The sequence below is a fragment of the Microtus oregoni genome, unplaced genomic scaffold (genome assembly GCF_018167655.1).
Source record: "Microtus oregoni isolate MIOR12 unplaced genomic scaffold, Mior012 000015F_ref0000493, whole genome shotgun sequence".
NCBI classification, from domain to species: domain Eukaryota; kingdom Metazoa; phylum Chordata; class Mammalia; order Rodentia; family Cricetidae; genus Microtus; species Microtus oregoni.
In genome coordinates this window covers 37,363,653-37,386,566 of record NW_024543074.1, presented here as the reverse complement: position 1 = coordinate 37,386,566, position 22,914 = coordinate 37,363,653, and the positions used below count along the sequence as shown (strand labels likewise).

The 22,914-nt window shown below is 51.9% G+C and overlaps 1 protein-coding gene across 1 annotated transcript; it reads left to right on the top strand.

Annotated features, from left to right (window-relative positions):
* Positions 1–733: 733 nt before the first annotated feature.
* Positions 734–21,295, top strand: Map2k3 (mitogen-activated protein kinase kinase 3). Its single transcript, XM_041664506.1, has 12 exons — positions 734–950; positions 10,485–10,551; positions 10,904–10,952; positions 11,745–11,858; positions 12,078–12,197; positions 13,333–13,449; positions 14,160–14,211; positions 15,289–15,416; positions 15,745–15,822; positions 18,562–18,701; positions 19,759–19,804; positions 20,258–21,295. The coding sequence occupies exons 1-12, from the start codon at positions 902–904 to the stop codon at positions 20,339–20,341; spliced, it is 1,044 nt and encodes a 347-aa protein (XP_041520440.1). The 5' UTR covers positions 734–901; the 3' UTR covers positions 20,342–21,295.
* The last annotated feature ends 1,619 nt before the right edge of the window (positions 21,296–22,914 follow it).

Sequence of the window (22,914 nt, the reverse complement as noted above, 5' to 3'; positions counted from 1 at the left end):
GGTATTTCAATGTTTGGAATGACATCTTATTATCTTAGACTTCCCCCAGCCCTCGGAGTAGAGGGCTATAATGCTACAACTCAAACAGTTATTTTGTCAGTAGGCACCACCAGGTTAGCCACTGATTTCCCGCGCTCCCTAAGTGCCGGCGTGTCAGGTGCTCGTGGCTGCTGCAGCCACTCGGACTTAAACGCGTGTGCGCTCAGCAAGGCGCAGTAAACTATTTCCCACAGTCGGTCAACACTCACCTGGCACGCACCGCCGCGGGATCTCGTTTCCCCTCGCTGCCCTAGGAGGCGGGTCCGAGGTCGCTGCTCTCTACAGGGGAGCACATGGACGCTCACCCTGGGAACGGCGCAGTCACTTAGGAGTCCAGTCTCACTGAAGGAGCACTTTTAACCCCACCAGCCGCATCAGCCCGGCCATGCCACCCTAGAGAGCTTCAGATTTTCCAGATTACGACCCGCACACGCTGTACCGTAGGGGGGGCACAGGTTGGGGCACCCAGGACCACGCTAGCACAATCCTGCGGGTGGGTAGGGCTGTCATCTTGATAGGCAAGAGGGCGGAGCCGGGCTGGACTAGGGGGAAAGCAGGGTTGGATTCCGGCTCCTGGAGGGTGGGACTTGTGCGTGACAGTCCGGTCGGTGTCTGATAGGTAAGGGCCTTTTCAGGCGGGCCAATCAGCGCGGGGGGCGGGGTCTGCGTGGCGCCGTCGGTCCGCGTCCGGCGCTGCCCAGTGTGGCTGTGGCGCCGCCCGCCTCGGACGCCTGCTACCGCCGCCTCTCTGCTCTCCGTCGCCTGTCGTCCGCCGCCAGCCACCAGCAGCCATGAACGCGCCCGGCCCCGGTGTAGTCTGCTGTCCTCTAGATTAGTGCTCTCCGCTGCGACCGTCCACAGCATGGAGTCCCCCGCCGCGAACCCGCCGGCCAGCTTGCCTCAAACCAAAGGTAGGCGCTCCCGCCCTACCGCGCGGCCCGAGCCACACTCAGTTCGAGCCCGTCCGGGACACTGGACTCCCTTCCGGGCCGGGCATGGGCACCGGCACTCCAGCCCAGGGCTGCGTCCAGCCCAAGCCCGGGACCTCACGGGACCTCATTGGAATCCGGATCTAAGGCCATGGGACTGCACCCAGGCAGGACCTCATTCTCTTTATCCCGCTCCAAGTCTGGAGCCTCCACCGGGATCTCCTTGTTTAGGCTTCCGGGCTGCATCCTGGACCCAAACGGGATTTCACTGATCCCTGCTAGAGGGTCCTTGGGCTGCACCAGCCCCTCAGGCCAGGCTCCTGGATTGTGTCCAGGCTGGAATTTACTCTCCTCTGGGCCCCAGGGCTGTGTTCCCAATGCCGGAAATCTGCCTAGTCTTGAACTCAGAACTCCTCCTCTCCTCCAACTCCATCCTTGTGAGTCCTCCTTGGCCCATGCCTTTCTGGCCTGCACACTGGCCGCCTGCGCTCCTCCCTGGGGCTGTCTCTGTAGAACTTCCTGGCATCTCCGCCTCGCCGCTCAGCCCGTGCTACCTGCTGCTCATTGACTCAGTTGCAGTCTTTTAACTGCGCTTTTGGGAGCCGACCTCCTCCTGCACTTAGTGTTTCTCGGTCGGCTGCTTTCAGAGCTGCTCTTTGGTACTTGGGTTAGCTGCTGAGCCGGGGGCTAACTGTACAAGTCTGGGACTTGTCTTCTCCAAGTAACTAACTGGCTTTCCTGGAAATTTCTGTGAGGTGGCAGTGGTGCTGCGTGGGTTGCAGCAGCAGCAGCATTTGTCATGGGAAGTGAGGGGGACCAGACTTGGAAGGCAATGAGTGCTTTTTTTTTTTTTCCAGGAAGGGAGCAAGATTTTTTTTTTTTTTTTTACTTGTCAGAGACTAAGTAGGTTGGGCTGCAGAAAAGAGAGTTCCAAACTGCACTTACAGCTGTGAATGGGTTGACCCTCAGCATTCTGAACCTGCTCCTGCCTCACCTGGCCAGTCTCTTGACATGTCTGGACCTTATTAATGAACCAGATATCAGGGGTGTGAGGTGAAATTGGATGGAGAGAATGGTTTGAAGCAAGCATGGGCAAGATGATCAGAAGCCCAGGCCAGCACCCGACACACAGTAGGCACAAGGGGAAAAAGTTGCTGCACATCCTTGGCTGTTTCCAGCTTTTCTTGTTGGAAAGACTTAGCCCTGTGGGGTCAGGGCCCCACTTTGGATTGCAGCTGCAGAGTGCAGATGTCAGGAATGGTGGGCACTTAGAGGGTGCTTGGGCAGTGGTGGCCTTCTCTCCTTCTGACCTAGGAAACCTCGACCTCAGAAGTCCTGGTGCTGGGCAGGCTGTCCTGGGCAGGCGGGGGCCTTTTCAGTCCCCTGCAGCTGGCTTCCATGGCTGTGCAGGAGCCCAGTGGGCGGGGTAATTGCATCTTACATAAGTGGGAGGCCAGATCCCTGACCATTGCCCAACTTCTGTGAGTAACTAGGGAGGCACTTGTTGGGGGAGGAGGCTGGGGAGGGACTTGCTGTGAAAACCTCGTGGAACTTGAGAACCAGGAAATTAGATGCTGCTCCACTCAGGAAGGGTTTGGAAGCAGTATTTGTTTTGGAGGCAGTTCAGCTCTTCCAGGCGAGAGATGCCCCCTCAAAATAGAGGTTGCAGTTGTAGATTGTGGGTGACATAGCAAAGCACTGATTGGGGGTACTGTTGACCCTCATGTGCTGGGTGACTTGAGTCGTGGCACTGGACTCTCTGGGCCTTTTTTCTGAGAGGGCCAGTATAAATTTGCAGATTGTAGGTTAGATAACATGATATTTGGTGGATGGATGGAGGTCAGACTCTCTCCAGTGCCCAAGATCCTTGTAGCCTTTAGCGGCCTGGAGACATCTTGGTGGCTCTCTAGTTGTCACTTACCAGGCTTTTTTATACATTGCCTTGTTTATTCCCTGTAGCCCCATTTGCCCATTAACAGAGGCTCAGGGACACTAACCATTTACAGAAGCTACACAGTGATGGACAGAGTGTGGCTACAGCAGGATTCTAAGATGATCTCCTCAGTGCTCCCTCTATCCTAATCCTATATGAGGTGCTTAGGGGGACAGTGGGACCCTGGCATCCTGGCCATCACCCTCCTGGCCACCTGACCTGGAGGCCTGTTGAAGCAGAGGACCACCTATTATGCATGTAGTCTTTAGCAGTGGATGCTTCTCCCAGTGTAACCCTGCAACAGATGCAAAGGTGTAGGTGGAGGCCCTGGTGAGTCTGTACCAGTATGGACCATGGCACAAACTCTTTGCAGAAGACTTTAAAAAAATTACACATATATATATGTATAGATATATGCATGCCACAGCATAGCACATGTATGGAGGTCTCTCTGGAAGTCAGAATATACTTTGTGGGAGTCAGTTCTCTCGTTTAGCCATGTGGATCAACTTTCCACCATGTGGGTTCGGGCATGGAACTTAGGTCATCAGGTTTGATAGTAAGTACCCTTACCTGCTGAGCCATCTTGCCAGCCTGTTTGCTGAGGACTTTGAACAGAGCAGGGAGTGGTAGCACCTGACCTTTGGTGGGGAATTTTATCTGTGAACTTCCCACTGGACAGTTGACAGCCTGTCCTTTGTGCCCAAGCCTGGGAAGTTTTCCCCAAATGTGACAGGCCCGTAGGTCCCTCAGCTTTGTTGACTCCTGCCTCCTTGCTCAGTAGTGGGCCACTGGCTGCGGTCAGAGGCCAAGGGCAGTTGATACAGGGCACATGTGCTCAGGGTGGTCTGGGAAATGCGGTATGTGTTGTTAGGGATGGCCTTTGGTACTCTGTTGGGATGTTATCTCTGGAGTTCATTGGTGGCTGGTGCCTCTGGCAGCCCAGCGAGGTAAATGGAGCCCTGAGTGTCTTGTCCTGGCCCTGCCTGCTATAGTTATAGCTTTCCTCCTGTCCTGGGAGTTGGAAAGACTAGAGGGTGGCACCTTGGGGACTTCCCCCAGTCCTAGTGTGACGCACAGGAAACTCTCTATCAGCCAGCCTGTGGCTCAGGGCCTGAAGGCAGTAAAGTTCCCAGTCAGCCTGTGTGGGGAGAGGCAGCCAGGCTTCCGGTGGGTGAGTCAGCATCCAGCGCCTGCTGACTACCACAGGCATGCCAGTCACTGCTATAGCTTAAAAGGGCAATGCCTGGCTGGCAGTGGTCGGGGTTACATACCTGGCCCTGTAGGCTGCCCCTGGCCCTGAACCGGACACTACAGGTGGTCTGTTCTTGGGCTGGGCTGGGATTCTGGGCAGGTCCTCCTGTCCCGTCCAGAAACTTCCTCTGTTAGGTAAAAGACTCTTGCTTCCTCTTGCTCACTGCTTAGGAGTAGGTGGCAGCTGCTGTTGTGTGCCCCTGGCCCAGGGAACAGGGCCTGGGGAAAGCCAGGAGTAGTGGCCTTGCAGGGTCATCCAGTTTGAACTGCCTGTGGTCAGATCCCCATTCTGCCCATTTTGCAATATGACATTGAACAAATTGTATCTGGTACATTCACGATACTTTGTATAGGTTTCAGTTTCGTGGGTCTGGCCCATCTTTCAGAGAAGCCGAAGGTCTTCCCCCTCCCCTCCAGCAAAATGAGCTTGCAAGTCCCACCTATGTGGATGCAGATAACCTTATCCAGTGGCCAGGTGACAGGTTCTGGTCATTGCAGCTATAATGCACCTAGGATCTAGTCCTGACTCCATTCCTCACCTGGGCAAAAGTGGCATGTTCTCTTTGACTCTCTGTCTTCTTCAGCAGAGGGAGGAAGCATCTCTCCCCTCCAGGGTGGTAGTAAAGATGGGAGATAGTGTTTCCCAAACAGATGGCATCTGTTATTATTTAATTGGTGGGATTGTGGCTGCTTTTCATTGGGAGGTGAACAAATAGCCTTTGATGATGTACTCATGGGATCTGTGACACAGACTTGCTATGCTCTGGGACAGTAGTTCTCAACCTTCCAAATGCTGTGACCCTTTAATACAGTTCCTCATGATGTGGTGACCCTAGCCATAAAATTATTTTTATTACTATTTCATAATCACAATTTTGCTGCTGTTATTAATCATAACATAAATATCTGTGTTTTCTGATGCTTTTAGGGGACCCCATAAAAGCATCATTTGACCCCTGAAGGGGTCTTGGCCCTCAGGTTGAGAACCTCTGCTCTAGTCTGTCTTTCTCCTCTTCTTCCTAAGCTGCAACTCTAGGCTGCTATTTCTGCCTGGGCATCCTGAGGAAGTTAAGAAGGGATTACAGAACCCAGGTGCTTGGGTCTTTCTGCAGTCTGTCCCTGTCACTCAGCTTTGTTGTCCAGTGTCATTGAAAGGATAAGCGGGGGAAGCTTGGGAAGTGTGGGACTGACCTCAGGGTAGAAGCTTCTGGGCTAGTTTCTTAGGGCTTAGGATTTCAGGTGCCAGCCTGGGGAGTGCAGGGCTCATTCTGAATTCCCTCGTACCTCCCCTTGATTGTCTTTCCATGTTGCACATATCTGTCAGACCTATGTGCCCGGTAGCCCCTGTAGACTTTTCTTCCTCATTTCTTAAAGAACAGAGACAGTGCTCTTTCTTACTAGGGTACAGAGACAAGCCTAGCCATCCTTGGCCCTGGGAGAGTCAACAGCTTCCTACCCTGACCTTTCTTCCTGCCTGCAGGATTGCGTGTCTTGGCTGAGCTGCAGTTCTAGGGCTGCCCTGACTTCTCAGGGATGCTGTGTCCAGCAGCACCCACAGCTAGTCCCCATCCCTGAGTGACTCAACTGGACCCTCCTTCCATGGACAGGCCCAGGGTGAAGCCTACTCTGTGACCCCTCTTGGTTAAGTTTCCTTTTCTTCCCTCCCTCTTCCCCACTTTCCCTTTACCCCCATCTCCCCAGAACTGCTCATTTTTCTTTTCTTTTCTTTTCTTTTCTTCTTCCTCCTTTTTTTTTTTGATGTAATTAAGTTTCATAAAACCATTCCTGGTTTTATGTGGTGTTGGGGATCAAACTCAGGGTCTCTGGGGATTCAGTCTAGGATCTCATGCATGCTAGGAAAGCACTCTACAAATACAAATTAAGCTATATCTCCAGCCCCTTCAATTGTTTTTAAAATTTGAGTTTGCTAGCTTTCCATTGGTGGAAGCAAGAGGATCAGAAGTTCAATGTTGCAGGTAGGCATGGTGGTACATACCTTTAATTTTGGCTCTTAGGAGTCAGAGGACCCTGTCTCAAAAAGAAAAATTTAGTGCTATTCTCAGCTGTATAATATCAGTGAGTTCTTATATGGGACTGCCTCAAAATACATAGATAAATAAAATTGAGCTTTGGCGTGCCCAAAGTGTGTTTAGCTCTCTGTCCTATTAAGGCGAGGCTGCATCCACACAGGATACAGGGCAGCCTGGACTACAGGGCTGTGGACTACAGGAAAGCCCTGATGAGAATGGGAGGAAGCTGAAGTCAGCTGGCTAGGATCACAATACTTCTTCACTCTTGGCTTTGGCTTCATTTGTTCTGGGACCTCAGTGGAAGGGAAGTTCAGTGTGCTGGCTGATGAGGGTGCTGGTTTATGACAGCTCAGAGTCTATAGGGGTGAGTGTTTTTCTGGCTGCCCCAACTTGTATGGTACCTACCTGTGTGGCTACATGGACAACCTTGGCATTGGTCACCTGCATCACTGTAAATGTCACCAAGTTCAGGAGCTTGTCTTGAGTCAGCAGGTGTGCAGTTACAGGCCAGGCCCCTTGGGGACAGGGCCACAAAAGGCCCTGTATATTAGCCTTAGGATTGGGCATAATCCAAGAGGTTGGTTGTGTTGGGGGGAACCAAGGGCCAGTACTTTGGCCTGGCTCATGATAACTCAATGAATTGCCATGGGAGTAGGAGTAAGATTGGATGGATTGCCAGAGGCATCATTTCTAGCCGAAGGGAAATGGGGCATTTTGATAACCCCCAGGATGATGGGTCCCACCTAGAACAGTGCGGTAAGAGGAGAAGGACTTTTGCTCATGCTGACCTGTGAAGCCAGTACTGGGCCCTGGAATTGGTGGGGACTGTGCTCTTGGAAGCCATAGTCTCTTCCCTTTCCTATCTGTGCTTGACCCTGCTGCCATGCCCAGAGGTTCTGGCTCAGTCATTCTATGGCTACCCCAACCAATATCAGGTTCTCAGCTGACCTCCAGGCACTTGAAGCTGGCACAGTTTAGCTACCAAGGGGAAGCTGCTTACAAAAGAGTCCTCCCTTCTTTTTGGACCTCAGTTTTTTCTGTTCAGTTGTGGGTGGCCTTATTTATTCTCTAAAACGCTGCTGGATGAAGATGGCCAGCTGAGTGGGAAGGTGGGACACCTTGCCTCTGACACTTAAGCATCAATATTAGCTCCCAGTTTGGTTGGCTTAGTTGCCCAGGCCCAGGACTTCTCCTGGAAACCAGATCCATATTAAGCACTGGTGGTAGGGGTGGGGAAAGTTAAGGCATAAACGTCACTTTTATCATTGAAAATGATGGGTGGGCCTTACTGTCTTATGGTACAGGGCTCTCTCCAAGTGGCATGCTCTCAGGCTATCCCTGCTGATAGTTGGATGTTGGAGCAAGTCAGCCTGATCAGGATCATATCCATACCCCACCAGATGCTACAATGCCCTTTGTCAAGCCATCTTTCCTCGTCACCTGACTTATATAGTGGATCAGTGAAAAACTTTCCCTCATGGAGCCATGTAAAAGGGGGTGTAACATGGATGGTAGCCTCAGATAGCTCCCTCTTATCCTCTGTTGGGCACTTCAGGGTCCTGGGAGGTCTGCCAGTCCTCTACACATCGTACTGAGAGGGCATAATCATTTGCCTATGAGTGCATGGCAGAGAAATGACAGAATGACAGTTGAACCCAGCTCCAGAGTGGCCTGTCTGAGAAAGTGTCTGTGACACATGGCAGTAGAGGCCAGGAGGTCTCATGGATGGCAAGGGGACTAAGCTGCAGCCATCAGCTGGCAGGCTCAGGTACCAGACTAGATGGAGTGGAAGACAGAGAGAATAGTATATGCAAAGACAATAATGGAAAGCAAGGTGGTTCATTTAGGGAGGTGCGAGGGGGATAGTGGGTCAGGTGGGAGGAGATGGGGCCAGAAATCACCCTCATCTGTGGGTGCTTTGATGTCAGTGGTAGAATCTCGGGTTAGCGGTTGAATCCTTCTTGCCTCAGTTTCTTCACTTCTTTCCTGAGGAGCTGCTGTGAGGTTGGAGTGAACTATGTAGATGCCTGTCACTAGGCTGGCCTGCACAAAGGACCCTGCGATCCTGGCAGACTTGTGGTTTGCTCATGGTGGCCAAGAGCCTCTGTTTGTTGTGGTGACAGTCACCACCTTGGGCCACACCTGGGTAGCCCCAGGCTGCCTGACCATCTGGGCCCAGCCCTGACTTTGGCCTTGGATATTGCCAGTGGTGTCTGGTGGCTTGAGGCCTGTTTCTGGGCTGTCTCCATGGTGGCCTTGCCCATTCCCTCTGACAGCTGGCATAGCTGCACCAGTAGCTCAGGTCACTCCTAACAGGCTGCTGGTCCTGTAGGGTAGTTGGCTGTGCGCTGCCCAGCTTGGGAAGTTAAGAGGAGCTCACCACCATACCCAACAGCATGTGTGGACATGACCTTGGCAGATGGGGCAGTTGAGGGCACATCTCATAATACCTCCCAGTCCACTGCAGGAGACACAGGAGAACAGAAAGTGGAGATGACGTGGGTGGGTAGGACTATGAGCTCCACTTAGGCAGGTTTGCCAGGGCTGCGGGTCAGGCTGTAGCTCTGTATGTTCTAAGCAGACTTGTGCATTTTATTACAGAACACGTTATATTTTGGTTGCAAAGATCCTCATATCAGTAATGAAAACTAGATAGTACAGGCCAAAGTGTAAAGAGATAACTTGCACACATGCCCGTCTTGGTACTTGCAGAGTGAGCTATGTAGCAGCTCTCTAACTCTGCCCCTAGCACGTGTAGCCAGAGGTCATACCTGGCAGAGATTTGGACCCACAGGTGCATGAGACCCAGGGCCTGTCCCCCCAGCACGGGGAGACACCCCCTCCCCAAAGAGTCTGCAGTGAGCCCAGCTGCCCATCTTGTCCTGGTCACCCCAGACTGCCCTGAACACCGGGCCTTACTGCCCGAGTCACATTCCAAGCTCTGGATTGTGTGTGGCTACCACCGGCTCTGCCAGAATCTGATTTAGGCATGGCTTCAGAGTCTGGGGTCTCCTGGGCAGGTGGTGGCAGTTTGCAGGAAGTTTCTGTGAAGGGCAGGCATTTGGTCAGTGCTGGTCTGTCCTGTGTGACATTGAGGAGATTGTTGCATCTTCCTTTCTTATCCTGCTTTTTTCTGGAGTTTTCTCCCTGTTTGGGGTTCAGTGCCTCTACTGTCTGGAGAAGCTGAGGCTGAGAGAGTTAGTGTTTGCTGTCAGTGATGGGCGCTGAGCCCTGTGTGGGAGATGGAGATCCTGGGGTAGTCCATTCAGGCTGTGCACCAGGCCAAGCCCCCACTGCCCCAGTGGGGGTCTATTCTGGTGTGAGGCTCAGTGAGCAGGGTCCTGGATGGAGCTCAGTCTCAGTCACTCCCTCACCAAGGTTGATCCTAGTGGAAGAAGGAAGGACACCGTGTGGCAAGGACTGCTGTTACAAAGTCCTACCTAACAGGCAGCTTCCACAGTAGGAATCTGAGAGGACGGTGCATTCCCCAGAGGCCATGCAGGAAGGCTCCACCTGTGCTTTCTTTCAAACCTCCCTCTGACTTAGAGGTGGCATCTCCTGTGCCTCATTTGGCTTCCCCTTTTGTACTCCAGTTTCCTCTATTATAAGGATACCAGTTGTCCTGGAAGAGCACTTACATACCTGGCAGGCAAAAAGCTCTAGATTTCACCCCCCCCCCCGCCCCACATACTTCTGTGTATGCACATGTGCACACACAGACACACTCACCAGTCCTGCCACACTGGATTAGGGCCAACTCTAATGACTTCATTTTGATTTAATTAGCTGTAAAAAAAAAAAAAACTATTCTCCAAATAAGGTCACATTCTTGGGTTCTGGGTGTCAAGACTTCAACATCTAAGTTTTGAAAGACACAGCTCAGCCCATAACAGAGACCTAGGACATGAGCTTTTGTGTGGTTGGGAACATTGGTACTGGGCAGACTACATTCCATTCCTGGTGGTAAGAGGCCTGGATACTCATGCATAGTTGAGTATTTGAGTGTGTGTGTCTTATAGGCACAGCTGTCTGGTGCCTCCCAGCTGCAGGGCAACTCCTAGGAGGGTGGGGCTTGGTTTTGCCATTGTGGTAGGGAGAAAGCCTGAGCCTGACCCGCAGCCTGAGTGAGACCATGTTCTGTATACCTCAAGGTTTTGAGGCTCCTCTTGGCCTCTCTCTTGGGTATCTATGTCTGGAGGGACAGGTAGTGAAGACCAGGGGCCCGAGTCACCTCCCTCCCCAGCTTTGCCCAGCCCAGGACTAAGAGTTGACCAGATCCCTGTTTTCTCTCCACTTCAGGAAAATCAAAGAGGAAAAAGGATTTACGGATAGCCTGTGTGTGCAAGCCACCTGTGCCCAACCCCACGTGAGTATACCTTAAGTTTCTCACTCTGTTCAGACTTGGAGAGACTTCTGAAGGAGGTCAGGAGTGTAAGAAGCAGGGACGTGGGGGTCGGAGGTGGGTGAGAGAGCTGTTTCTTCTCATCCAGTGGAGACTCAGGAGCATTGGCTGTTTGCTCTTTGCCTTCCTTCCCAGCCCTTTCCTTGGGGGCTCTGTCAGGGCCACCTGGCAACACCATTGCACGTCCACCCAGTAGACATTCAGTAATCAGTGAAATGAGGTGACTGTAAGCGGCCTCCATGACCAGGCTGCATTCCACCCTCATACCTCATTGTTTCTTCTCCCCGAGAAGCTTATGGATCTGCTTTCTCCACAGACCCCCCCGGAACCTGGACTCCCGGACCTTCATCACTATCGGAGACAGAGTAGGTGACTGGACCCTGGGTGGCCTCCTACTTTATCTCACAGTGCCAGTGAGAGGTGGCCATGGGTGGTAGACATTGCTGGGCTCTGGGGAAGAGCTTCTTTGCTGTCTTGCTGGTTGTGGCCCTGGGCCACCTGCCCTTAGACCTCCCATCTGGGTGGAGTACATTCCACCTGCCTTTTAGGGCTGTGGGGAGCCCAGAACTGCCTACCCCAGAGGGTGGGTTATGAGTCTTTCTCTTCTGTATCACCTGCAAACAGCATGTTGGACATGCAGGCGTCCGGGCCCCCAGACCTCAGGTCAGACCCTAGCCTCTGTATTGTTCATTCCTCCGAGTGCCTCAGAGAACCGCCTGTCATTGAGAAGCCTGACTTGGGAATATGCACCAGGGCAAAGCATGCTGGGAGCTTCTTCTTGGCAGATGCTACCTACCCAACCCCTGTCAGTGCCCAGTGTCCTGTTAGTCTGATTGCATAATCCCGCGTGTCTCATTCAGGGGAGGGAACTCACCGAAAGGTTCAGTAGATGATTGACTGATGTCTCCCTCTGCTGAGATGTGTCTGAAAGAGGGAAGGGCTTCTCTCCGTCTCCGAGTCTTTGGTTTTGAACCCTTTTTATAGAGGCCAGCGGCAGGCTCTGATTGGTGATTTCCACAGGGTTGCACAGCATGACGCAGAGCAGCTTCAGGCTCAGATCTGATTAGCTTGTCCTCTGCTTCTTTTTTCTGGACGAGGGAGAAGAGCCAGTCTCCAACTTGATGCTCACTAATCACCTCTTCTCTTTGCCTCTTAAGAACTTTGAGGTGGAGGCTGATGACTTGGTGACCATCTCAGAGCTGGGCCGTGGAGCCTACGGGGTGGTGGAGAAGGTGCGGCATGCTCAGAGTGGCACCATCATGGCTGTAAAGGTAAGAAGGGCTTTCTTACCTGGAGTAGCACTTAAGGAGGCATGGACTGAGCTGCAGGTTGACTACCTACCTTGTGGCCCTGTCCCTTGCTGTCTTCACCAGCGTTGAGGCAGAACTTCTCAGACCAGGCCAAGCCATGAATCCCCAACGCTCCGGGACCTCATGGACTAGGTAAGGGGTGCAGCCTACACATGACCCTGACACGCTTCCCTCCCGCAGCGCATCCGGGCCACTGTGAACTCACAGGAGCAAAAACGCCTGCTCATGGACCTAGACATTAACATGCGCACGGTCGACTGCTTCTACACTGTCACCTTCTATGGCGCCCTCTTCAGAGAGGTAAGAGCCTCCCTCTGTCTCTGCCCAACTCTTGCCAGCCACTGCTGCTCTGCCATTTCTGTTGTGTGCCGAGAGGCGAGCCACACTGAGCTCCCTGCCACCGGAGGCAGGCTTGGGAGCTGGGCTTCCCTGTTCCTGGCTAACTCTGTGCCTCAGTTTCCTTGTCTGAAGATGAAGCAGGTGTTTGAGCAGGTCTCTTCAGGTTGTGATCAGGGTCCTGGTCTGGGGCCTGGCACTCGGTAGCAGCTGAGACGTATGTTTGTATCTGTTTGTTTTCTGCTAGCACCTGAGTGGGCATGCAGGGTGAGCCCCAAGCGGGAAGCACTGTGGAGGGATGAGGATCTGGGCTAGATTCTAGATTGGAGGACTGGAGGCTGAAGCAAGGTATAAGATCTAGACCATAGGGCTTATCAAGAGCATGGAGCTGCCCCTGAGCCAGCTGGAGGCATACAGTGTTGTGAACAGTGTGAGCTGAGCTGCTAGGATGGATCAGAGCTTCCCGTGGTGACCTTCTATCTTAGAGCTCTTGAGTGGTCTGCGATGTTTCTTCTCCCTGGCTTTCCTTTTGGACCTCTTTCAAGTCCCAGTGGTGGCTCAGACCCTACTTTGTGCATCTCGTGTGGTGGGCTGACCCCCCCTGTGCAAGCGTCAGCCAGCTCTGTGCTCAGGAGGTCCTGGACTGGAGGCCTGGACCTCCCCCGGAGGCCTGGACCTCCCCCGGAGGCCTGGACCTCCCCCGGAGGCCGTCCCAAGGCTATGCATGTTTTCTGGGGAGAAGTCATTTGCCAGTGAAGAAATTTGGTTCTTGTCCCTTTGTGTCCTGACTTGAAAGTTTCAGTACATACCAGGCTCCTTCTCTGGGAACACTGTTGCAGTAGGGCACAGGTGGAAGAGACTAGGGCTGTGTGGTGGACTGCATGGTGTGGGGCCAGAAAGGCAGGCAGGGGTGGTGAGGGGCTCAGGAACATCTGAGGTGTGTGTGCGAGTGAGGGGTTTATTATGTCCCTTCTAGGTGGAGGCTAGATCTGGTGCTCAAAGCCATGCTGTTCAGGGCTGGGGAGGCCACTGGGAGCCTGTAGATTGTCCAGGACTGGGTAGCATTGGTGGACCAGCTAAGCCCTGGGTGTTCTCTTAGGGAGATGTGTGGATCTGCATGGAGCTCATGGACACTTCCCTGGACAAGTTCTACCGGAAGGTGCTGGACAAGAATATGACAATTCCAGAGGACATCCTAGGCGAGATCGCCGTGTCTGTGAGTGACCTGGCTCTGCCCAGCATGCACAGAACCTTCTGTCTGACTGAGTCTTGGCAGAACAGCCATCCCTCAAGGCTCAGTACTTCTGAAGCCTTGGAGCATTACCTCCCCGGAGAGGCCCCAGGCTGGAGCTCCTTAGGCTTGGCCACTCCCTGCCTCCAAGACTGAATGCAGTCCTCAGGTTCCTGCCCATTTTGAAGAAAGGAGTTTCAGACTGCCGCATGCTAAGACACCTCATGGTAGCTCTCAGAGGTCCATGCTGCCTTAGGGAAATGTTGCCTTCTGAGTCTACTCTTTCTAGATGAGGGCAACAACTATTATTTGAGCATTGCTACAGCTGGGGAGGGGGCACTAGAATCAAGGATGCCTTTTAATCCTGTTTGCACCTGGAAGCGTTTAAATCATCCGATGCCTCCAGCCCCTCTACTAGGGTAGGTAGCTCTACTAGGGAGTGAGAGGAACCTGGGGACCTGATAGGTCTTAGTGATGGTCCTTGGGTAGCACTACTTGGGATTTGTGGAGTAAGAGGAAAGGTAGGAAGCTGTCAAGTCTGTCCTAGGACAGCCAGGATGATGGGCACATCTGGGGTGTGGGCAGGAGCTGGGTGAAGGGGCTGGGACGTGTTTAGAGGGGATGAGGTTTGCTGCTTTGTTATCATTGGTGTTGCCTGGAATAACAGCAGTCCTGCCTCTCCCACCCCGATTCAGATCGTGCGGGCCCTGGAGCACCTGCACAGCAAACTGTCTGTGATCCACAGAGGTAGGTGTCCTCCACCTGCACTGAGGCTCAGGGAGGGGCAGACTGAGACTATACCTGGTGGGGCATGGGCCACTTTTGCATTTGGGTCTGCTGTGCTCAACAGGAGGAACTAACTGGATCCCCACTCTTCCTGGGCTCCATTGCCCACTTCTCATTCATATGTACAGTTCATGTGCTGTGAAACACGTAGATTTTGGCATGTCACTCTGGGATTCTGATACAAGCTCTTTCTTATTACACACCCCCACCCCCTCACCCCCCACCATCTTGAGCTTTCCTGGGCTCTTTTTGCCCTTGCGGCCACTAGTCTGGTTTTTCCCCTTCAGGGCTATAGTTATTAAGATCAGTCTCCTGCCTGGTAGTGGTTGCACGTGCCTTTAATCCCAGCACTTGGGAGGCAGAGGCCGGTGGAACTCTTGTGAGTTCAAGGTCAGTCTGGTCTACAGAGTAAGTTCCAGAACAGCAAAGACTGTTACAGAAAGAAACCCTTTCTCAAAAAACCAAACCAAAACCCAAACAAAGCAAAACAAAAACATAATCTCCCATTAACTTGGTTGCATTGCCCTTAGAAAATGAAGGAGGCCATATAGGGTTTGCTGCCCAGTGCCCATCCCAGTTCTATCCTCAAGTTATCATTGTTGGTCCTTTGGCATGGAACCTTCCTGTCTTTTCTGGGCATCTTTGTCTTTACACGTCCACAATGACCTTTGCTTGGAGGGTCTTGCTTCCTGTGAGGCAGGGATGGGGCTCCTCATTTGCACACAGACCCATTCTCACACCTTCACCTGCCCTATTGATCACCATCTTCTGCTTGCTAGATTTGTGTCTAGAAGGTGATGTGCATGAGTAGCCCCTAGGTTGTGTCTCCAGAACTCTTATGTTTCTCTTTGGTGGGGACAGGCTGAAGTACATTCTGATCCCTTGTTTAGCTTGATGGGGCCTAGTGCTGCACATCTCCCTGCCTCTGTTTCGTTGTCCTATCCTTGGGGCATTGGGTGACCTGCTGCTGGACCACAGGGCACTGAAGGGGCAGCATCTCACTTGGCATAGGCTGAGAAAGGCATGCTCCACTTGTAGATGTGAAGCCGTCCAACGTCCTCATCAACAAGGAGGGGCATGTGAAGATGTGCGACTTTGGCATCAGTGGCTACCTGGTGGACTCTGTGGCAAAGACAATGGATGCTGGCTGCAAGCCTTACATGGCTGTAAGTGGGGGCAGAACAAGATTCTGCTTCTATGGAGTGGGCAGGATTTTTCCAGCTGTACCTGCCATAGGGTTCCTGCCATAGGGACCCTGCCACCATTTACCTGCACTCCAAGATCCTTGTTTGGATGAACTTAGAGTCTGTAGAACCTGCGATCCCTATTGTGAGGAAGGCAGGTTCCTTAGGACTGGGGGCCTGGTGGGAAGGCAGGGATTGGGTTATATCATGTGGGCAGGGGAACTAATTTTATGTTTTAGGAGAAGAGGAAAGGTCTAACAGAGGGGGCTTTGGCTAGTTGGGTGTTCAAGCCCTCTAGTTTCTCTTGCAGCCTGAGAGGATCAACCCTGAGCTGAATCAGAAGGGCTACAATGTCAAGTCTGATGTCTGGAGCCTTGGCATCACTATGGTACTGTCTGGGCTGGGTGCAGCACTTGCTACTCCAGTGTGGTGGGGTGTGCCTGTCTTGGGGTCCCTGGGCTCAGCATCACCACCGTACTGTCTGGACTGGGCACAGCACTTGCTGGTCCAGTGGGGTGGGATATGTCTGTGTTGGGGTCCCTGGGCTCCAAGTCGTTTAAATCCCAGAAGAAAGAGTTGTTTTTAGTGTCCAAGGGGGGAAAAAGCACCATCAAACATTCCTGTTTGGGTAAGAGGATATTTGGAAGCTACAGTACCCCTTTCCTGATGGCTCAGTTTAACCATCATGACTGTTCTCTGTATTCTGCGACGTCAGCCTTTTACTTAGAGCCATTGGTAGATCACGAAATCCCAGCCGATGCTAAGTTTAGTTCTTGCCATGCAAGTGATTTCCAAGTCACAAAGGTAAACTTTTAGCTGGGCATGGCAGCACCCTCCTCGGATGTGATTCCTGTGGTAGCAGCACCCTTTTGTAATGTGATTCTTTGGAAGGCAGAGGCAGGAGGTTATCCTCAACTTCATAGTGAATTTGAAGGACCCTGTCTCAATACCCTTCCCAACCCTAAAAAAGAAAAAAAAAAGTAATTGAGGTTCTCCCTCCCCCCTAATACACACATACCTGTTGGTATAGGTTCTGGTTGTATTTCTCCAGGCTCAGTAGGGTGGGTGAGGCTCTGGATCCTAGCTCTGTGGAGACTGAAAGGATCGTTGGCTTGGAGGGGAGGGGCACAGGCCAGCCCAGTATGATGGAGTTGAACCAGATAATTCTGAGTCCAGGTGTAGGGATGGACCTCTGCCTTCTTGACCTGCCTGGCAGAGAACTCTAATTGACCTATTGATGCGATAAAACACAATGACTAAAAGTAACTTGGGGAGGAAAGGGTTTATTTTGGCTTATAGCTTTCAGGTTATACCCCTTCACTGAGGGAAGTCAGGGCAGGAACCTTGAGGCAGGAACTGAATGAAGCAGAAGCCATGGAGGAACACTGCTTACTGGCTTGCTGCTCCAGGCTCGCTGAGCCTGTTTTGTTACATTAGCTAGGACCACCAGCCCAGAGGTTGAGTTGAATCCCTACAGTGAGTGGGGCCTCCCCCATCAATCATCAGTCAAGAAAATGCACAGGCTTGCTCACAGGCCAGTCTGGCAGGGGCCTTTTCTCAAGTGAGGTTCCCCTCTTCCCAAATGACTCCAGCTTGTACCGAGCTGACATAAAACTAGCCAGCACAGTGTTACAGTGAAGCCGAATTCTTTGAAGATGGGCACACTTCTCTGCTGCACATGTGTGGAAAATGCCCCAGTACCTTAGTTCTTGATACAGCAAGAACAACTATCTGCCGTTGCAATGACCTTTAGCAAAGAGACCTTCTGACTGTCAGGAGTCACAGGTACCAAGATAAGCTGCCCGTGTTCTTGGTTCCCTCCTGTCTAATTGTTTTGAGATGTCCCAGATTGAGCTCGTGACTTTTGGGTGAGACATTTTGTCATTTTTAAAGAGGCTTTATGTTGACATCCAGGATCAAAGTTTCACAGTAGCTTTACATGCTGCAGAAATAGGAGCAAGGCTTGGGCTGTCTTCTAGGTTTTCTAGAACTTCTTCCTCCAGGGCCACCACTCACATTTATCTTCAGCCCAACATTTCCACTTAAAATGCTGCTGTCCTTGGAACAGTCACCCCCCTCAGTGGACTCTGGCCTCGGGAGTTCTGGGCACACACATCTATGTTTCAAAACACACGTTTTCTGTGTATGTTACCAGACATTCAGCTGTTACAGGGGGCTCCCTCCTGGGGGTGGTGGGTCTTTTTCTAAGTAATTTCCTGTGATAGGTGACTGCCTTATGCATCTTTTTGCTGAGGTAGTTTTATTATTTTCTAAGCTCTTTAAAAAAGAAGATCATCAGACCTTTTCTAAAGATGGTTAACGCCCAGATTCTGGTGCTTTGGTTAGGCACCACCGAGCTTTCTCTTATAGTCTGCAGAAAGGCCACTGTAGATTCTGGAAACGCTGAGGCAGTTTTGAGTCTGCATGGCTCTGTCCTGTGGACAGACATACAGGTGACACACACTCCCCTCCCACCATGGTCTTCTCATATTGGCTGGAAAGGCCTGGAGATGGACAGGAAAGTCCCTTCCTAGTTTAGTTTTTAGTGCTCCATTTGGTGCCAGTTACATTTGTTTGAGTGGTGTCTCTTCCATTTCTCATGGTGGCTACAGCCTGCCGTACCAATCAGGAGGTGTTCATGCAGGAGAGTGTGCTATACTCAGTTGTCCCCTCTAGTAAAAACAAACATCTGTGTTGGGGAAGTGTTGGAGAGGGAGTAGCTGGGCCAGCAGGCCTTGGACTTGACACAGTGAGGTACTCTGCTGACTGCTGCCTTGTGGAAAGGTGTCCGTGGCTCCCACTCCTCATGTCTGGCACACTATCTGGAACCCAAGTTGCTAGATAAAATCTAACAATTTTAGATTGTTTGAAAAGACAGTGGTATTCAAACCTAGTCTAGCCCAGGGTTAGACTTAGTCTGAGCTAGCTCTGCTAACCTGGTTAGAGGAGCTTAGTACTGGCATCCCAGTACTTGACCTACTGCTAGATGTGAGGGCAGTCAGGGACAGCACCACTGGCCTGGGGTACTGGGGAAGGATGGCCAGGTCCCTTCCACTTCATGCTTCTGGATACAAAGTTTGGGTCATCTGATGTCTGGAGCCCGTTGTCTCTGCTATCCCTACTGCAGATCGAGATGGCCATTCTGCGATTCCCTTATGAGTCTTGGGGGACACCGTTTCAGCAGCTGAAGCAGGTGGTGGAGGAACCATCCCCGCAGCTCCCAGCTGACCAGTTCTCCCCTGAGTTTGTGGACTTCACTAGCCAGTGGTGAGTGTGTGGGCTCTGTCCTCTCCTCCTGTGTGAAGTAAACCCTTGAACCACATGGTTTCAAAAGTTAGGAAGTGGTGACAGCCCCAGCGTGAGCAAAACCTGAGTCCCAGCAGGAGGTTTCATGTAGACTTCCCTGAGAAGGATAAATCCGGAATAGTGTGTATGTGATTATATATTATGGAAGATTACAATGCATAATGAAGTTTGCATTTATTGGTGCCTAGAAGTTTTTATCAAATTACAGAATGTTCGTGGAAGCTTTATAAAAATCATGTTTAAAGTTATAAAAGAATTTTAAAAAGCAATTATACAGACCATGTTCTCTCACCATAATTAAATAAGCACATGGAAAGTAAAAGTAGATTCTTGTAAATGACTCTGGGAATACTAAAGAGATTTAGAAAATACATTTTTTTTTTTTTTTGGTTTTTCGAGATAGGGTTTCTCCGTAGCTTTTTTTGGTTCCTGTCCTGCAACTAGCTCTGTAGACCAGGCTGGTCTCGAACTCACAGAGATCCGCCTGCCTCTGCCTCCCGAGTGCAGGGATTAAAGGCGTGCGCCACCATCGCCCGGCTTAGAAATACATTTTTAAGAAGAAACTAGTGAGGGCAAACCAGTGTTTGTATGTTGTGGGCCAAGAGGTGCTCAGAGAACAAGACAGTGCCTCTCACTAGAAAACAAAAACTGAAAGCAGATGAGTCCAGTAGCAAGGCTCATTGATTGCTCTGACCCTTTCTGATTGGACCTTCATGCTCCAGAACCATCGATTGATGTCTTCCCTTCTGATAAAGGATAATTTAGTATCTGGTCATTAGGCAGAACATGTCAGGGTTGGTATCATGGACGTAGTCTGGATCAGTATGGAGACAGCTGGACTCCCAAGAGGCATGGAAAGTTGCTGCCAATACTGTAGTTTGGACCCATGGACTCCAAGCCACTTTGCGAGACCCCCAGACAGTGAGCCCCAGGAGTGTGCCGCTTTAATGGGGGCAAGCCCAGCCTGTCTAGATTCACTTCCTCCGTGTGAGCCTGGCTTCACTGCCCTCTTTCCTAGCCTAAGGAAGAACCCCGCTGAGCGCATGAGCTACCTGGAGCTGATGGTGAGTGTGCTTGGGAAGTGCTTGCCCTGCCCGCTGGGCTTTGCAGTGGCTGGGTGGGGCTGTCCGGAAGAGGGCTGAGTCTGAGGGTGGAGGGGTAGCGCTTGTCTTCTGCAGACACTTGTGTAGTTTCTCCTTGGTTCACACGCACAACCCAGACCTTGTAGAAAGGTGCTCTGCGCTGTGACAGTAGGGCAGAGGAGTCAGTGTGGCCTCGGAGAACTGAGCCTGGAAGGGCAGATATGTGCTTTTGCTGGTGAAGGAAGGGTGGAGGGTCTGGTAGAGCAGAGGCCCTGTACCCTTGAGGAAAGAGACGCTTGTGTGGTGGGAGCTACTGCAGGAGCTGGCCAGGCAGGAGAAGCATGCCGGGGTGGATCAGGCTTGCATGGGGGATCTCCCTTTATACCTCCTGCTGTACCCCTTCACCCCCAAAATTGTGCCTCTGTTTCCTACCAGGAACACCCTTTCTTCACCTTGCACAAAACGAAGAAGACGGACATTGCTGCCTTTGTGAAGGAGATCCTGGGAGAGGATTCATAGAGTCTGGCCCAGGCCCAGGATCCCATTGGCCTGCCAGCATCCCATACCCCTCTGCTGGGGCAGCACTTCCCTACAGCCATAAGCTACTGCCATTCTGGTCCTGGACATTCCAGGAGGAATTGAGGGGGTTGTTCCTGTCTGGCTCGGCAACTAGCTCTTCCAAGTGCCAAAGAATCAGACCTCAGGGGGGCTCCTAACCAGGCCCATATGGGCCCCACAGTGCCTCTGCTGTCGCTGCTCCCAGAGTCTCAGGCCTCCAACCAAAGGATGAATTTGGAGAGGTCCGTGTACCCCCTCCCCACCTGCAGATGCTATTGCCTCTTGAAGAGGAGGCAGCTGGTGCTTCTGTGGACAGGCCATAGCCTTGGTTCTGTCCTGGATGCTCCCCAGGTTGTATATATATATTTTAAATCACAACTGAATGGACTGTGTACACTGGCCTGGATCAGGGACATCTCTATCCTGTCTCGGGTGCTGAGACACACTATGGGGATAAGCCATGTGGATCCCCTAAAGACTTTCCTGGCCTTCACCCAGCACTGGCCAGTGGTCTCTTGGGGGTCCACTGACCTAGCCCCTAGCCTCCACCTCTAATGGTATCTGCCTTTATTTTTAAACTGTTATCCTCATTGCCTTCTGCTTTATGGGTGTCGCTGGTTTTTCTTGCATGGTTTGAAGCTGGTCACTTAACCCTAGGTACCAGCAGTATCACAGCTACCCCTGTGCTCAGACTGGAGTCTACAGGATGGCTCAAGCTCTTTGCACAAGGCCACCGGGGGAGCCATACCAACTCTCCAAGTGTGACCAGCTCATTGGAGCTAATAGGTTTACTTTGGTGGTGTTTTTAAAAAAAAAAAAAAAAAAAAGGAAGAAAATATATTTTTGTGAAGAAAGGCCTGCCTATCCCAGCCTTTCCCTGGGCAGGAACCTATTGCTGTTTTAATTAAAAAACAAACCAAAAACAAAAACCGTGTGAGACTGACTTTGGCAAGCCTGCTCTTTCTTGGGGAGTTGTGGGGCCCTAGGCAGAATCCTTATTCTGGGAGTGTGGCAGTACAGCGTGACTGGAGCCTGGAGGCTGCCAACCCACCAGGACCTTACACTTGCCTGGCCACAAGCCACAGGAGGACACAGGTTCCTAGGGCGCTGTGGTGAGGTGCTTCATGCCATGGCCACCCAGGCTAGATCCCGTAGAGGCCACCTGACCACTACCAACAAAGTCTGCAGCTAGCCAGAGGTAGAGAGAGGCTGGGTAGGAAGTGGCAGGTTCCACATTGATTGCACTACGCTGTCTCAGTTTACAGATGAGAAAATGTGCCCAGAGCCCCCCACACTTACTCAAAGCCAGCTGAGGCTCAGGCAGGTAGTGGTGCCTAGAGGAAGGCTGTGAGGATGCTGCTTGGCATAAAGCCCTTCCCTAGGGCAGTGTAACCCTGTCCTCGAAATACGGACTAGGACAGAGGCCACCCACAGGCCCTCTCCTCCCGTAAGGAGGGATGTGTGTGGTCTTAGGCACTGGGTATTCAGGTGCTTGGTTAAAGGACTTGTGTCCATTCACTATTCTTTGGGGGGGTCACCAGAACCTGGTGGCTTCTTCCAGCTTGACAAAGGTAGGTCCTTACCGTCCTCTGGAGGGTTAGTGCTGGCTGGGATGGAGTCATGTGCTCATGCTCAAGCCAGAAGACTGGAGTGTGGCTTCAGGCATAGGTGGACCCTGGGGAGAGTTGGCACATCGCAAAGGTGAGGGCAGGGCCTTGGTGGCCCTGGGAGAACACGGGATCTCATGGGAACCTCCACCACCACCTTCACTGGCCTCTGCAGTGACTTCCCTGGTTCAGCTTTCATAGCTTCATGGAGCCTCCTGCCTTTAGACATAAGGTTGGTTCTCATCCCAGAGGTCTGCATGGGTCACCCTGTCCCATTTTCCTGTCACTGCCTTAGGGAGGCCTAACAGGATGACCATGACTTAAAAGAGTGGCCTACCAGGCTCAGCGTCATCAGCGCAGATGTGACCCGCCACTGTGAGAGGAAACTGCCAACCCCTAAGGGGACTTTGTTAACTTTTGTTGTATAACGAATGAGAATATCATGGTCGTGTGTAGTGAAGTAGTGAGCACCCACAGGATAAAGCAGGCGTGCATTTGGGCTCGCGCATGCGCAGGTCCTTCCTTGCAGTAGTCAGTGTAGGGCGCGGCCGAATCGCATTTCCCTGGCCGCCAGGAGGCGGCAGAGTCTCTACCTAGTCCAGCCCGTCTAGGCTCTGTAGGTTCTGCAGGGTGCTTGCCAAGCTCGGCGTAACTGATGGAGGGCAATCAGCAGGCGCCGGGTCTGCAGCTGGCAAACCATTCGGCTTCTAGAGGGCAGCGCTTTACAGATTTCTCAGCGGCCGACCAAACAGGCTCTGCAAAGCAGATAAAAATTTGCAAGCCTCTGTGGGCTTCCAGGGGATTTACTAGTTTACTAAGCACTTAACAGTTTGCTTGCTGAAATCTGGCTAGCACCTCATAGTATATTCCTCTAGAGCATATTGTACTGCAAATAGTGGTTTTGGTCTCTTTACATTTGGAGACCTT

What these genes read in the sequence shown, in the direction of transcription:
- Map2k3 (XM_041664506.1), top strand. Translation starts at nt 902, where the DNA reads ATGGAGTCCCCCGCCGCGAACCCGCCGGCCAGCTTGCCTCAAACCAAA. An exon ending in CAGCTTGCCTCAAACCAAAG is followed by an intron (nt 951 to 10,484) that starts GTAGGCGCTCCC and finishes TCTCCACTTCAG; the next exon opens with GAAAATCAAAGAGGAAAAAG. An exon ending in TCATCACTATCGGAGACAGA is followed by an intron (nt 10,953 to 11,744) that starts GTAGGTGACTGG and finishes TTGCCTCTTAAG; the next exon opens with AACTTTGAGGTGGAGGCTGA.